The sequence below is a fragment of the Anabrus simplex genome, chromosome 6, assembly GCF_040414725.1.
Source record: "Anabrus simplex isolate iqAnaSimp1 chromosome 6, ASM4041472v1, whole genome shotgun sequence".
In the NCBI taxonomy this organism is placed as follows: domain Eukaryota; kingdom Metazoa; phylum Arthropoda; class Insecta; order Orthoptera; family Tettigoniidae; genus Anabrus; species Anabrus simplex.
The window spans coordinates 187,820,051-187,835,351 of record NC_090270.1 but is presented as its reverse complement, the minus strand read 5'-3'; the positions used below and the strand labels follow the sequence as shown (position 1 = coordinate 187,835,351).

At 38.5% G+C, this 15,301-nt stretch overlaps 1 protein-coding gene across 3 annotated transcripts in view; it reads left to right on the top strand.

Annotated features, from left to right (window-relative positions):
* The first annotated feature begins 423 nt into the window (after positions 1 to 423).
* The window catches only part of Gyf (GIGYF family protein Gyf), a 485,965-nt gene continuing 471,087 nt past the window's right edge, over positions 424 to 15,301 (top strand). The window contains exons 1-2 of one of the 3 annotated variants that reach the window (XM_067150103.2): positions 424 to 539; positions 1,135 to 1,174. In XM_067150103.2, coding sequence (XP_067006204.2) covers positions 1,140 to 1,174 — 35 coding nt within the window. In that variant the 5' untranslated portion in view covers positions 424 to 539; positions 1,135 to 1,139. Of the gene's footprint in view, positions 540 to 671; positions 765 to 1,134; positions 1,175 to 15,301 lie in introns of those variants that run through there. The other 2 variants (XM_067150101.2, XM_067150102.2) reach the window with 2 other exon arrangements.

Sequence of the window (15,301 nt, the reverse complement as noted above, 5' to 3'; positions counted from 1 at the left end):
ACAATAAAATCCCAATTTAGATCGAAGCGCCTCTAGCGGTTAATATGTTATACACACCTATCGGCGGGGTGTATCGATCAGCAGCGATTGTTGCGCTTATAAATAGACCATTCTACAGCAGGTTGTTAAATTCTGTAACACCTTATTTCCCCATTGAAGAACGAAAGTGTAAAAGAAGATAATTATTTGATCTGATCCAGAAAAAAAATGCTCATTTTCCGTAGCTCTCTTCCTGTGAAAGACAATATTATATATGCCCAGTTAGTATTTAATGCTCTTATTCGTATTTCCTATTTTATCCGTCGTAAAACCACTCTCTATAATCCATATATAAATTCAATTGGAAAATCAAGGAAAGTATAGGGTTAAGCACTATCGCATGCTTTTTGAGATACCGCCAGAGCTTACAATGTTCTCAGCTGATACTGTAAACAGAGAAACGGGATATCGAATCACGTGACTGTGTTTTGTCGCATGCGCAATTGGTAACCTTTCAGCCATATTGCTTGTGGTTTTTCTACGAGTGCGAAGATTTAAAGGTATTTTAATTCCGCTATATTTTATCCAGAAGTTATGTTTTGTACCCAGTTCAGCTGTTCATTTCAATAAATAAAATCTTTTAGTTACTGCCGAGGAAAGTGTCACCTTAATAGCCTGTGTTGGTTTAATAAAAATTGTATTGCCACCTTGGTTCTATTCCTATGTGGCTTCACCTAATGACAAATTGTCTTCAGTTACGTTGGTGTCTGTTAGAGATATAAAAGGTGTGTTAATATAACGTTGAATTGTGAGTGCATTTATGGTATATTTTATGGGTGGTCTCCGTGGATGTGAAATCATAAAAATTTCCATTAAAGTACACAAGGATGTTCAGGAAGATTAGTTTCTCCCTAGAGTATTTTTTTAGGCCCCGAGGTTATTTTGGTTAGCCTACGTGTATAACGTGTATACTATAAGCTTGATAAGGCACAAAGCATGTTCTAGGTGGCTTACCATATGTTTATGTTTACATATGGGAAAATTTCACTCTCTTTAAAGCGTTGTTATTTTATTGGAGTGTACTAATAACCGCATCAGTTTTTGTTCTCCAATCGTTATTTTAGTTTTTTTGATATTCATTCAATTCATTTTCAGTGGTAATGATGACCGATGCCATGAAGTTCGGACCTGAATGGTGAGTGGTAATTATTGCATACTGTTTTAATAGCATGTCTTCATAACTAAGAATGTTTCATTGTTAAGATATTGTCATTCAAACCAAATCTTCACAACACTCGTATTACAAGTTAATAAAATGACTGACAATTCATAATGTAATCACGAAACCATCTGAACTGCTGATTATTTCATGTTTTTGTCAGCGATTAAGTGTTTCAGTAGTTAAATATTTAATACTCCTTTTTTTTTTTCTTTGCGGAAAATTGTTGTCACTTAATAAAACTTCAGAGTTATTTTGCAATGAAGTTTTGGTTAAAAGGTATAGGCCACCCTAATTGTTCGAAAATAACTCTCTTTGACAGCATGGCAACCGGCAGTCCACACAACAGACCTTATTGGGAATGACAAATGGATGGTTATTAATTTGTTTCAGTTGAAGCTCTTAATGGTTTACTTAGTTTTAAGGACCTATAATGAAATTAAGAGCTTACTGTTGCTGATTATGATTGTGGTTAGTGCATATGTAGTGTTTGCATTTCGAAAGATGTAGTTTTGTCAGTAGAAGTACATGTTGGAGAAAATTGTATTAGAAAATTGCTTTTTCTTTAAAATGGACTTGTAACATATGGATAGGCTATGATTTTGTATCAAATGGAAGAAAGTTTGTGGCTCACAATTTAAAACAATCCAAAAGGGAAATCTCGCACAGTCTTTGTCAATTCTAGGAAGGTGTTCGATCTCCTGATTAGAGAAGTGCTCCTTACTAAATTCATGGGCATGATTGGACAAGATCTGCTGATTTTAGCTATCAACAAAATCCTTTCCTACAACCAACTTTTAGTTCAAGACAGCAAGACATTATTAGACGTTTTAACTCAGAGAAACGGGAGTCCTGCAGGATGACCCTTTAAGCCCCCTCTTGTTTAACATAGCCATGGCAGATATCAGAGAGATCATATACACAACACCTCAGTTATAACCTATTTACAGTAAATGCAGACGATATAGTTGTGGGGTGAAGCAACAGGGAAGAGCTACAAAATGCACTAGACAAATTATATCATCAGTCACTGCTGCTACCTTCCCAGTCTTAGTCCTTGCCACCCGTGCATCGCTAAAGACCTGCTATCTGTTAGTGCGACATTAAACCATTAGAAAAAAAAAAGGAAAAGAAAAACTATACCATCAACAACAGCCTTGCAATTAATAAAAGTAAGGCAGTGTAGAGGGTATTCTGAAAAGGGAGAAGAATATTATGTGGTAGGGGGACCAAAAACTTGAGAATTCATCAAATATCGGGTACGATGCGCATTGGTATCACCCAAATATCACTGTAAAATTTGTCACAAATGGAACATAATAATTGCTTTTACACATATCAAGTGAAAAATCCCTGGCAAATTAAGAAATACCGTCGTTATTTGAGAAATATGAAAACATACTTAAGGCTTGTAGACAGGACTGGTTTATGACGTACTGCACTGCCGGTGCCGTCTTTTGTTACTTTCTTCAGGTCCAGGGCTAGCACCGTGGAATGGGAGTGCTATGTCTGTAGATTCTCATTATCTTTGTCCATATGACTAGAGCGGCCAGTTCAAACAGCAAAATGGAGGTCAACAGAAAAATAGCATGATCCCTGGACCAATAAATATTTTTATTTCTGTTCAAACAGAAAAGCAAAGAACTTCAGTGAACACAGATATCACACACGAAATCGTTGAAAGTGTACGACAAAAGACATACGTGTATCCCTGTGAGCGCAACACCAAATGTACTTGTAAAGTGGTAAAGTACGTATACATAATATTCTCCAAAAATCAAATATTTCTTAATTTGCCAGGGATTTTTCACTTGATATGTGTAAAAACAATTATTATGTTCCATTTGTGACAAATTTTATAGTGATATTTGGGTGATACCAATGCGCACTCTACCCCAAATATCTGGCTATCATGTTTCAACCCTCACCCACCTCTTTCAGAAGCCGTGTAAGGAAGAGATCTTTGGTAGCCATCAGAAATATATATATCAGTTGTCGTTAAGCATGGCCATGATTTTATTTTATGCAAAGGTCCTTCCAGTGCTAACCTGTGGGCTGGAACACATCTGGGAGTGTCTAACAATATCTGACCTATGGGCTATTGACAATTTTAGGGCTAGATTCCTTAAAATAACTCTTGGGAACTCCAGGATGTCACACTCAAGACTGGCATATGAAATAGCTTTAGAGACATTCCTATTGGAAAATCTGAAAACCAGACTGCAGCCCCCATCTACAAGGCAGGAAAGGAACTCTTTGGATTGGGAAATGATCAGAAGTCAATCTAGATGTTCACTCGACAGATGCCATGCTCAATTGAAATTGGACTGGACCAAGTTATGACATGTGAAGTATTATCTGCGCACTTTTTAGCGTTAGATTTGTGTATGGATTTGAGGAGTAAGGAGGGAGCTCTCCCGGTTCAGTTAGAACTCGTTTTCCTCTTCCCTAACTTCTGGGTAACGATTTGTCGCACGGATTCACGGTTAATGTGCAGTTCATCCGCTATCATGTGCACAGTTAATCGCCGATCGTTTGTGATTAATCTCCTCACCTTCTCAATGTTTTCGTCAGTGACAGTGGTCGCCGGTCTTTCGCTACGGGGGTTGTCAGAAACACTTTCTGGGCTCCTTGAAAACGGGCGAACCACTCGTATACACACATCAAGGACAGTGATTAATCTTCATAAACACGTACCAGCATCGCATGCGTTTCTTTCAGTGTCTTGCCAAGCTTAAAATAAAACTGTATGTTGATCTTTTGGTCGTTCATGTTCCTGTTCGCAGTTCAGAACCAACGCACTAAACACACACTGTGTCAAACAGGTCTTACACCCCCCCTCCCCTTTGGAAGCTGGTGGTCAAAACCGCTGCTCGGCAGGTGCAGCGTTGCATGTCGCCAGTGTTGCCGGATCTACTGTTCTGACTTCATTCACGGAACTTTATTGTCACAGGTTGTATATAAGAAAACATAAAGGTCCAGTAATACTACCTTGAGGAAATCCCCTCTTAATTATTACAGGGTCAGATAAAGATTCGCCTACTCTAATTCTCTGAGATCTATTTTCTAAAAATATAGCAACCCATTCAGTCACATTTTTGTCTAGTCCAATTGCACACGTTTTTGCCAGTATCCCATGATCCACCCTATCAATGTTTTTAGACAGGCCAATCATGCTACAGTCCATTTGACCTCCTGAATCCAAGATATCTGCTATATCTTGCTGGAATCCTACAAGTTGAGCTTCAGTGGAATAACCTTTCCTAAACCCGAACTGCCTTCCATCAAACCAGTTATTAATTTCGCAAACATCTCTAATATAATCGGAAAGAATGCCTTCCCAAAGCTTACATGCATCGCATGTCAAACTTAATGGCCGGTAATTTTCAGCTTTATGTCTATCACCCTTTCCTTTATACACAGGGGCTACTATAGCAACTCTCCATTCTTTTGGTATAGCTCCTTCATGCAAACAATAATGAAATGAGCACTTCAGATATGGTAGTGTATCCCAACCCATTGTCTTTAGTATACTCCCAGAAATCTTATCAATTTCAGCCACTTTTTTAGTTTTCAACTTTTGTATCTTATTGTAAATGTCATTGTTATCATATGTAAATTTTAATACTTCTTTGGCATTAGTCACATCCTCTATTTATCCTTGCAACCAATAATCTTTACGTACTGCTAACTGAATAATTCTGCCTTTTGAAGATCCTCACATACACACTCGCCTTGTTCATTAATTATTCCTGGAATGTCCTTCTTGGAATCTGTTTCTGCCTTAGATTACCTATACATACCTTTCCATTTTTTGCTAAAATAAGTATGACTGCCAATTATGCTTGCCATCATGTTATCCTTACTAGGGGCTTTACGTCGCACCGACACAGATAGGTCTTATGGCGACGATGGGATAGGAAAGGCCTAGGAGTTGGAAGGAAGCGGCCGTGGCCTTAATTAAGGTACAGCCCCAGCATTTGCCTGGTGTGAAAATGGGAAACCACGGAAAACCATTTTCAGGGCTGCCGATAGTGGGATTCGAACCTACTATCTCCCGGATGCAAGCTCACAGCCGCGTGCCTCTACGCGCACGGCCAACTCGCCCGGTCATGTTATCCTTAGCCGACGACTTTGCTAGATACAATTTCCTAGTAAGTTCCTTCAATTTCTCCTTACTTCCACGGCCATTTCTAACTATTTCTTTCCAGTCTGCACCTCCTTCTTAGTCTCTTTATCTCTCTATTATAATAAGGTGGGTGTTTACACCATTCCTTACCACCTTTAAAGGTACCATCCTGTTTTCACATTCCTCAACAATGGCTTTAAACCCATCCCAGAGTCTGTTTACATTTTTTATTTACCATTTTCCACTGATCATAGTTACTTTTTAGAAACTGCCTCATGCCTGCTTTATCCGCCATATGGTACTGCCTAATTGCCCTACTTTTAAGACCTTCCTTTCTATCATGTTTATTTTTAACTATGACAAAAACAGCTTCATGATCACTAATACCGTCTGTTTCTTTTATTTTAATGCTAATTATTTGGGGCGTGGTCCGTGAGAAAATTTCTGCATCCATTATATCATTTCTCAGTCATGATTCAACTCCTATTGCAATATCAGGTAAGTCTCTTCTCTTCTTTTCATCCATTCCCTTTTCCAGATTCTCTCTGGGTAGGGTAGTGTACCAAAACCCTCCACGTTACTTGATCTTTCCACCATTCCTCTTCTAGTACTTTATTGCTATAGACTCCTCTATTTGCAATACAGCCCACAACAGAGCTCCTCCATCTCCTTCTAGGATGTCCCCTAGGCCTCTTTCCAGTCTCTGTATACATGAATGTTCTCTTTGGTATTCTCTCTTCTGGCATTCTCATCATGTGTCCAAACCATTTTAGCTTTGTTATATCAATCTCTTCTTGAAGTTGACACACTCCCACGCTTCTCCTTATTTCCTCATTTCGTATTCTATCTATATATCTATTAAATTACTTAATTCTATTCCTTTCTTTACAATACTTCTACAGTTCAACAGAAACATTTTTATGTCATCCCTACTTGACTTCCACATTCCTGTCCAAACAATGTTTGTCACTAGTTTCAAAACTATGTTTCAGTATGTACTTCATTTATTATGTTGGTTCGTCACATGTTAATACAGTGCAGAGATCGTGATTTTCCCTTCCCTTATCTATGCTTGATTTGATATGTGAAAAAAGGTGCTAACTGAGCGAGTTGGCCATGCCGTTAGGGGCGCGCAGCTGGGAGTTTTCATTCGGGAGAACATAGTGGGTTTGAATCCCACTGTTTCGTTGCCATAAGGCCTATCTGTGTCACTGCGACGTAAAGCCACTAGGAAAAAAAAAATCCCACTGTTGGCAACCCGGAAGATGGTTTTCCTTGGTTTCCCACTTTCACACCAGGTTGTACCTTAGTTAAGGCCACAGCTGCTACCTTCCAACTCCTAGCCCTTTCCTATCCCATTCTTGCCATAAATCATTAAAAGTGTATTGACAAGGTGGATCCAACATAAACTATTTTAAAAAGTTGCTTAGATAAATAAGACCTATCTGTGTCAGTGCAACGTAAAAAAAAAAGAAAAAAAAAGTGCTATCCCTTTCAGACCTGAAAGAAAACTGGAGGCGTGAATTTTTGTTTGTATGTCAAAAACTGACTAAAATGCTCCTTAATACACATATTGATAGTTTATTTTACAAAATAAAAACTAACATTCGAAAAAAAGGACCCACACAATTGTGCGTATCAAAATTCAAAACCTCGTTGTGTCACATACAATGATGCATCTTCAACATTTACGTTCACTAACCAATGTACACACTTCATTGAATATAGTCCGGTATTCAGTAAAGCTTCTAGATTAATATAAAAGCAATAAATAAATACTTACTTTTGGCACTACTGCTTCTCGCCATCTCGCCGATCAACTGTGCTTTTTAAACTCTTATTCCTTCGCCCTGGCGGTCAAGCACATACTAAAAACAATTGAAATAGACGCCACGTGTCCCGCACAATCACTGCAGTCCGGTCTAGCGCCGAAAAAACATCAAATACGGTCAGGAATAAACAAAATACGAACCCGCACAATTGTGCGTACTCGGTCTGAAAGAGCTATGGGGTCCTGATCTTAAGTTTGACAATACTTCTTCTCTCTTCTTTTGTTGGGCTCTGTGTGGCTAAATGGTTAGTGTGCTGATGTTTGGTCCAATCTGCTAGGTCAGGAATTTTAACTGTAATTGGTTACTTTCTCTGTTTGCCATCTTGAACATTAAAATTCATGCACACAGATATGCATGTTGCGTATAGGCATACCAAGCTCAATAACTGCAGTTTAAGTGCGACCAGTATCCAGTATTCGGGAGATAGTGGGTTCGAACCCCGCTGTTGGCAGCCCTGAAGATGATTTTCTGTGGTTTCCTATTTTTACACCAGGCAAATGCTGGAGCTGTACCTTAATTAAGGCCACCGCCACTTCCTTCCCACTCCTGGCCCTTTCCTGCCCCATCATCGCCATGGGGCCTATCCGTGTCGGTGCGACATAAAGCAACTAGTTAAAAAAGAAAAAGGAGGAAGCGTATATACGTCAGTTTGGAAGACCTGCACCAGGCTTTTACGAAGGCCATACACATTATTATTATTATTATATCTCTTCTTTTTCATCGAATTAGCGTGATCTGTCCAGTTAAAAGTTTGATTAACTCCTAGCACTGGTAGGCTTACGGTTAGGGCTGGGAAAAGTTTAACTTTCTTGTATTTTGTCTAACTGGGTGCAGTTTAGCTTTATTCTTTTTATTTTCAAAGTTCTGCAGCTCCAAAAGAAATTGCTAAGGTAATACGATTAACATGGATTTCTGGTAAGATATCCACTGATTGGATGGAAGCTATTATCAGATCTACCCATAAGAATGAAAACTGTATGAAGAGTTTTCAGGTTATTTTTTTGGATATTATTTGACGTTTATAGTATTAGCAATCAATCGGTCATCGACCTGCATTTCGCACTGTTGTCCAGGTGGCAGATTCATTATCAGTTGTTTATCTAGTCTTAAATGATTTCAAAGAATTTGGAAATTTATCTAACATTTCCCTTGATAAATTATTCCATTCCCTAATTCCTCTTCCTATAAATGAATATTTGCCCAATTTGTCCTCATGAATTCCACCTTTATCTTCATATTTGATCTTTCCTACCTTTAAAAGCTCTGCTCAAGCTTATTTGTCTTCTAATGTCACTCCACACCATTTCTCCACTGACAGTTCAGAACATCCTGCTTGTCTCGTTACTGCCAAGTCTTCCCAGCCCAATTTTTGCAACATTTTAGTAACACTACTCTTCTGTTGGAAATCGTCCAGAACCGAACGTGCTGTTTTCCTTTGGATCTTTTCTGGTTCTCGTATCAGTTAATCCATGTGTGGGTCCCATACCATACTCTAATTAAGGTCTTACCAGAGACTGATATGGCCTCCCCTTTACATCCTTACTACAACCCCTAAATACTCTTGTAACCATATGATGAGATCTATAACTTTTATTTACCACCTCATTAATGTTATTACTCAAATGAAGATTTTATTTTGTATTAACTCCTACGTAGGCCTACTTACTGTGATCTCCATGAGGTACTTTCACCCCATCAACACAGTAATTAAAACTGATAGGACTTTTCCTCTTGATGAAACACACCTGTTTTCCATCTCGCTATCTCATTGAGGTCATTGCTTATTGAGCTCGATAGATGCTGTCGCTTAAGTGCAGCCAGAATCCAGTATTCGGGAGATAGTGGGTTCGAACCCCACTGTTGGCAGCCCTGAAGATGGGTTCCCATTTTCACACCAGGCAGATGCTGGGGCTGTATCTCAATTAAGGCCATGGCTGCGTTCTTCCCACTCCTGGCCCTTTCCTGTCCCATAAGACCTATCTGTGTCGGTGCGATGTAGAACAACTAGTAAAAAAACTTGAGGTCATTGTTCGCAATCCTGTAACTTATTTGTTACTCTATACAGCATAGCATCATCTGCAAAAAACCTTATCTGTGATTCCAGTTCTTCACCCATTGTTATATACTTAAGAAAACATAGAGGTCCAATAATACTGCCCGGCAAGATCCCACTCTTAAATTGTTACAGGATGAGATAATGCTTCACCTACTCTGATTCTCTGAATTTTCTTCTAGAAATTTAGCCACCTGTTCAACCACTCTTTTGTCTAGTCCAATAGCCCTCATTTTCGTCAGCAAATTCCCATGATCTACTCTATCAAAAGCCTTGCATAGGACAATAGTGAACAGTCCATTTGACTCCTGAATCTAAATTATCTGCTATATCTGGCTGGAATCCTACAAGTTAACCGCTACTGGAATAACCTTTCCAAAACCTGAACTGCCTTCTATCAAACCTTCTAGTAATTTCACAACCGAGCTCGATAGCTGCAGTCGCTTAAGTGCGGCCAGTATCCAGTATTCGGGAGATAGTGAGTTCGAGCCCCACTGTCGACAGCCCTGAAGATGGTTTTCCGTGGTTTCCCATTTTCACACCAGGCAAATGCCAGGGCTGTACCTTAATTAAGGCCACGGCCGCTTCCTTTCATTTCGTAGGCCTTTCCCTTCCCATCGTCGCCATAAGACATATCTGTGTCGGTGCGACGTAAAGCAAATAGGTCTAGTATAATCAGAGAGAATGCTTTCCTGGAACTTACAAACAACACATGCCAAGGTTGCTGGCCTGTAATTATCCCCTTTATGTTTATCACCCTATTCCTTATACACTGGGGCTACTATAGCAACTCTTATTCATTTGGTATACAGGGTGGCACACAAAATGAGTTACCAATTTGTTATTGAATAAAAGCTTTATTGTCAATTCAAATTCAAACTCAAAGAAACTTATACTACAATGAAAAACACATTATGAATAATTGTTGTAACTCAGTACATGCTCAGTGTGGTCACCATTTCAATTTCTAACTTCAAACGAACACTGATGTTAGCGATTACCTTACGGGAATTGAACCCGGGACCCCTGTAACCAAAGGCCAGCACGCTAACCATTTAGCCATGGAGCTGGACTGTTCTCAAGTGAAGTTTAGTTTAACATTTCGTGTTATTAGATTTTCGTGCCACGAGTAGGCCTAATTTTTTTAAATGGCTGGTCCAAGTTCTAGGCTAAATAATTGTGATGTTTTGGATTATTTAGATGCTTTAGACGATGACAGTGATTTTATAGCCGATAGTGATTCGGATTTTAGTCCGACTAATTGGCTGAATGGTCAGCGTTGAGGCCTGTATTTCAGAGAGCCCAGATTTGATTCGTGGCCAGGTCGGGGATATTATTCGCCTTTGATTAATTCTTCTGACCCGGGGACTGGGTGTTTGTGTTTGTCCCAACACTTTCCTCTTCATATTCAGACAACACACTACACTACAAACCATCACAGAAACTCGCGATAGTGATTACATCCCTCCATATGGGTTGGCATCAGCAAGGGCATCCGGCCATAAAACGGAGCCAAATCCACATGTGCGACACAGTTCGCACCCGCGACCCCACACGTGTGTGAAAAACTGTAGATAAAGAAGAAGAGTAATACGGTACTTATACAAATGTAAATGTAAAAAGTGCATAAAGTACAACCCCATATAATAAACTGTCTTTATATGTATCATACCAACAAAACTACAGATATTGAAACCAAATAATAGAATATTGTTTCCTATTTCCCACAACCCAGCTACAAAACAAAGTAAAACTAACCTCTGTAACATAGAAGACTTAATCTACCAATCACCTACGGAACTACTCAATGTTACAAGTAATAAAACTCATTGTAGACCATATTGGACATCAGATTATGAACATTAAAATAAGAATAATAGTTACCACCTTTCCAATACATATCTTTCCTTATATTTAGAATATAAACATTACAACAGGCATTGTAAGATGGGACATGTTTCTCTTAACTGTCGTAAGCATCATCAGCCGAAATGAATCTTGACCTAAAGTTAGGTCAGGGCCCCGAACCTAGTGTCCTTAAAATATGTGGCACCCTAAGAATCAACATTTACATTTAGAAAATCAAATAGGCTTAAAACTAGTATGAAAAAAACATAGAATGTTACAATATGGCTAAGAGAAAAAACAGCACAGTCGTGTTGAAACAGGTTAAAAACAGAAAGTACAATACAGAGCTGGTAGTGAAATAATTAAAATCATTAGGATATCATTGCTACCAGTCAGTCAATCAGAATGTTCAAACATAAAAGAGTGAAAAATGTATAAAACTGTTCGTCATGGCTAAGTGAAAAAAACACGTAATCGTGTTGCCAGAGGTTAAAAACATAAGGTACAACACAGAGCTGGCAGTGTAATAATCAAATTCATTGCTACCAGTCAGTTAATAAGAATGTACATACATAACAAAAGGTGATGATTATATTCTTTTGAATGAAGAAATAATTAAATCCCAATCTTGAATGGATACGTGAGTCGGGCAAGAGAAATCGCATATTGTAGCAGACATGGAGTAGTAACACTTCAAACAGGATTGATCACGCCTGAAGCCGCTTATAAGGTAGAGGCAAATATCCATTTCATCCGAAACGGTGGCTAAAGCCGAATAACAGGTTTCTTCATTTTTACTGGGAATTCATGACCAAAACGGAATAAGATGCAAATTGCGCTCTGCCTATTTATGGAATGCATTATATCGCTGCACATATCGATAATATGGTTAAAGTCTCGTTCTGTGTTTGCAGTTCAATGAACGTTGGAGTTACAAAGAAAAAATGTGTCTATCCACAGGTAAAGAAGAAACCCAGAAAAGCCTTAAATCATGGGGAAAAGTTAAAAATAATAGATGAGGTTAAAAGCAACCCTAATGAAACAAAAAAGAATATTGCTGAGTGTCTAGGACTGTCCCACTCACTGTTGACAGTGGTAATAAAAAGTGCAGAGGAAGTACAGAAAAATGCATCAAGACCTGATTCTAGCCATGAAACGGTAAAAATACGGACAGGATGTTTTGGTGAGTTAGAAGTGTGTTATAGTCTGGTTCAATCCCCAGTGCAAAAGAATGTCCCCGTTCATGAAAAGATGATACAAGAGAAAGCATTGGATTTTGCTAAACATCTTAACATGACAGACTAGTTTAAAGCTTCCTCTGACTTGTTGCAGAAGTTTGAGGAAACATATGACATAACTGGCTTCAGGATTTGTGGAGAGGCCAACAGCATAGATGAGGATGTAGTCTGTCATTGGGCAGAAAATGAAATTGCCAGAATTAAACGGGGATTTTCTTTAACCTCCTACCAGACAAAATTCTTGCGGGTAAGAATGCCTAACACTACATCTTGCAACCAATGCAGACACAACTGATAAGCTCCATCTGTTGGTCATCGGAAAATTAGCCAAATCACGCTGTCTAAAAGGTGTGAAATCACTTCCTGATTTATACGAGGCCAATAACAAAGGTAGAATGACCAGCGTAATTTTCACCGCTTATATGGAGAAACTGAATGACAAAATGCATTGTCAAAAAAAAGGAGATCTTGCTCCTGTTAGATAACTGCTCTGCACATCCCAGCTTGTTGACCTTCAGTAACATCGAACTTGCCTTTCTTCCAGCAAGTAGCACCAGTCATTTCCAGCCATTGGATTTGGGAAGTCACCATATATGTACATTATCGGAAGCTGCTTGTACAGTGTGGTTTTACTGATATTGATTCAGGAAATGGCGGAGATCAGTGTGTTGCAGGTCAGTGTTTTAATTTACTGTACAGTATGTATAACATGGCACTACTCTATATTGCACTGTACTGTAGTAGTGATTGTCTTTGTCAGATTCATACTGTAATGTTATTCCTTATTTGTAGGCTATGCACTTCATTCGGTCAGCCTGGGACAGTATGAAGTCTGAATCAAACTGCAAGTGCTTTGATAAAGCTAGAATCATGATGATGATGATGATGATTTGTGTTTAAAGGGGCCTAACATCTAGGTCATTGGTCCAAATCACAAAGACACCTGTTGAGGAAAATGATGGTGAAGGAGCAGTAGTTGGGGATGATAAAGATGATTGAAGTACTACTTCAATTTTATCATGTCCTGAAGAATGGAGTTGTCTGGAACGTAATGTTGGATTGAAGAATTTGTGTTTTGTGATGAAGGTCTCTCCATGTGTGCTACACAAAGTGTTAGTGAGATAGTATCAGAAATAGTTTCACAGGTTGTATCTGATGATACTGATGATGATTGTGATGAAGAAGTAGGCTTAAATAATGAAAGTGTTCCCAGTGTGCACAAGGCAATTTGAACTCCAGAAATTACACGATTTCTGTGATTAGTGCATATAACCGACTAGTATATGATTGTGTGGAAAAATCAAAGAAGCGAATAAAAATTGATAATTTTTTAAACCAGTGTGAAACACCAGTACTATGCCTGTATGTAAGTACTGTACTCGGAATACTGTAGTGTAAGTGTTTATTTCATTTATTGCTCTCTTATACATTAGTTTGAGTAATAATGTACCAGTAAAATAGTTTCACTTCCATAAGAAAATTCAGTTTTACCTTTTCTCATTTATACATTATTTGAACCATCTCCCTTTGAAAATGTATAACTGAGGTTCACCTATATGTTGAATACCAGACAGGAAAACCTAAATAGAACATGGTGGAGCATTTTACTTTGGCTATTCCTTCACGTTAAAAATATGGAAAGAATAAAATAAAGCTGGTGGAAATCACATAGGATGTATTAGCAGTCAGGATCTACTCTAATGTGCAAGAATTAGTAGATTCAGTTTTTTTGTGTTCAGTTTTAAGCTTTTTTGTATGGATGCAAAGTTTTGGTGGTGATTATTGTTTTAAGAGGAAGTACAACTGGGCGACCATGGATGTAGGCAACCATGGATGTAAAGAGGGTTAGAATCAAGATATCTCTTCATAGGGTATGTGGGTCAGATATGAAGGGAGCAGAACAGTGGAAGGAAGGTAATCATAATGAAGCCTGTCTTGAGTGGTACAGATTTTAGAGTGCTGATTTCCTGAGCCCAAGCTGGCAGGTTTTATTCTGGCTCAATCTCGGGTTAACTGAGGATGTTCAGAAATACCAGTCTTGTGTTGATAGATATATCAACTTAGGCTATAAAAGAAAAAACTGCAGGAGAAAATTCTGACTCCACAGTGTCTCCAAAAACCACAAAAGTAGTTAATGGATATTTAGAACCAATATCATTATCAGTATTCATAATGCTGAAGTATAGGCTAAGTTGGGGTTGAACATGTTAAATGAATCTGCTTTTATGAACCTGTTTAGGTAATGGGATGATCAATCAGTCATCTTTGATCTGCATTTAAGGCAGTGACCCAAGTGGCAGATTCCACATCAGATGTTTACCTAGTGTTTTCTTAAATTAATTCAAAGAACTTGGACATCTATCAAACATTTTCCTTGATGTATTATTTCAATCACTAATTCCTTTTCTTATAAATTAATATTTGCCCCAATTTGTCCTCTTGAATTCCAACTTTATCTTCATATTATGATCTTTCCTACCCTTAAAAGCACCACTCAAGCTTATTCGTCTACTCATGTAGTTCCACACCATATCTCCACCGACAGGTCGGAACATACTGCTTAGTTGAGCGGCTCATCTCTTTGTTCCCAGCTCAAAGTTTGCAGCATTTGTTATAACACTACTTTTTCACTGGATATCACCCAAATCTTGCTGCTTACCTTTGGATCTTTTTTCAGTTCTTGTATCAAATATTCCTGATGTGGGGTCCCATACAATGGAACCATACTCTAATTGGGGTCTTACCAGAGACTTATATGCCCTCTCATTTTCATCCTTACTACAACCTCTAAATACCCTCATAATGATATGAGGAGATGTGTAACCTGTATTTACAACCTTGTTAATGCAATTACCCCAATGAAAATCTTTCCTTATATTACTATGTAGGTACTTGCAGTTATCCCTCTGATGTACTATCACCCCATCTACACAGTACATCAACAGATACCGTTGAAGCTGAGAGGACTTTTCCTCTTGGTGCAACTTACAGTACAACCTGACT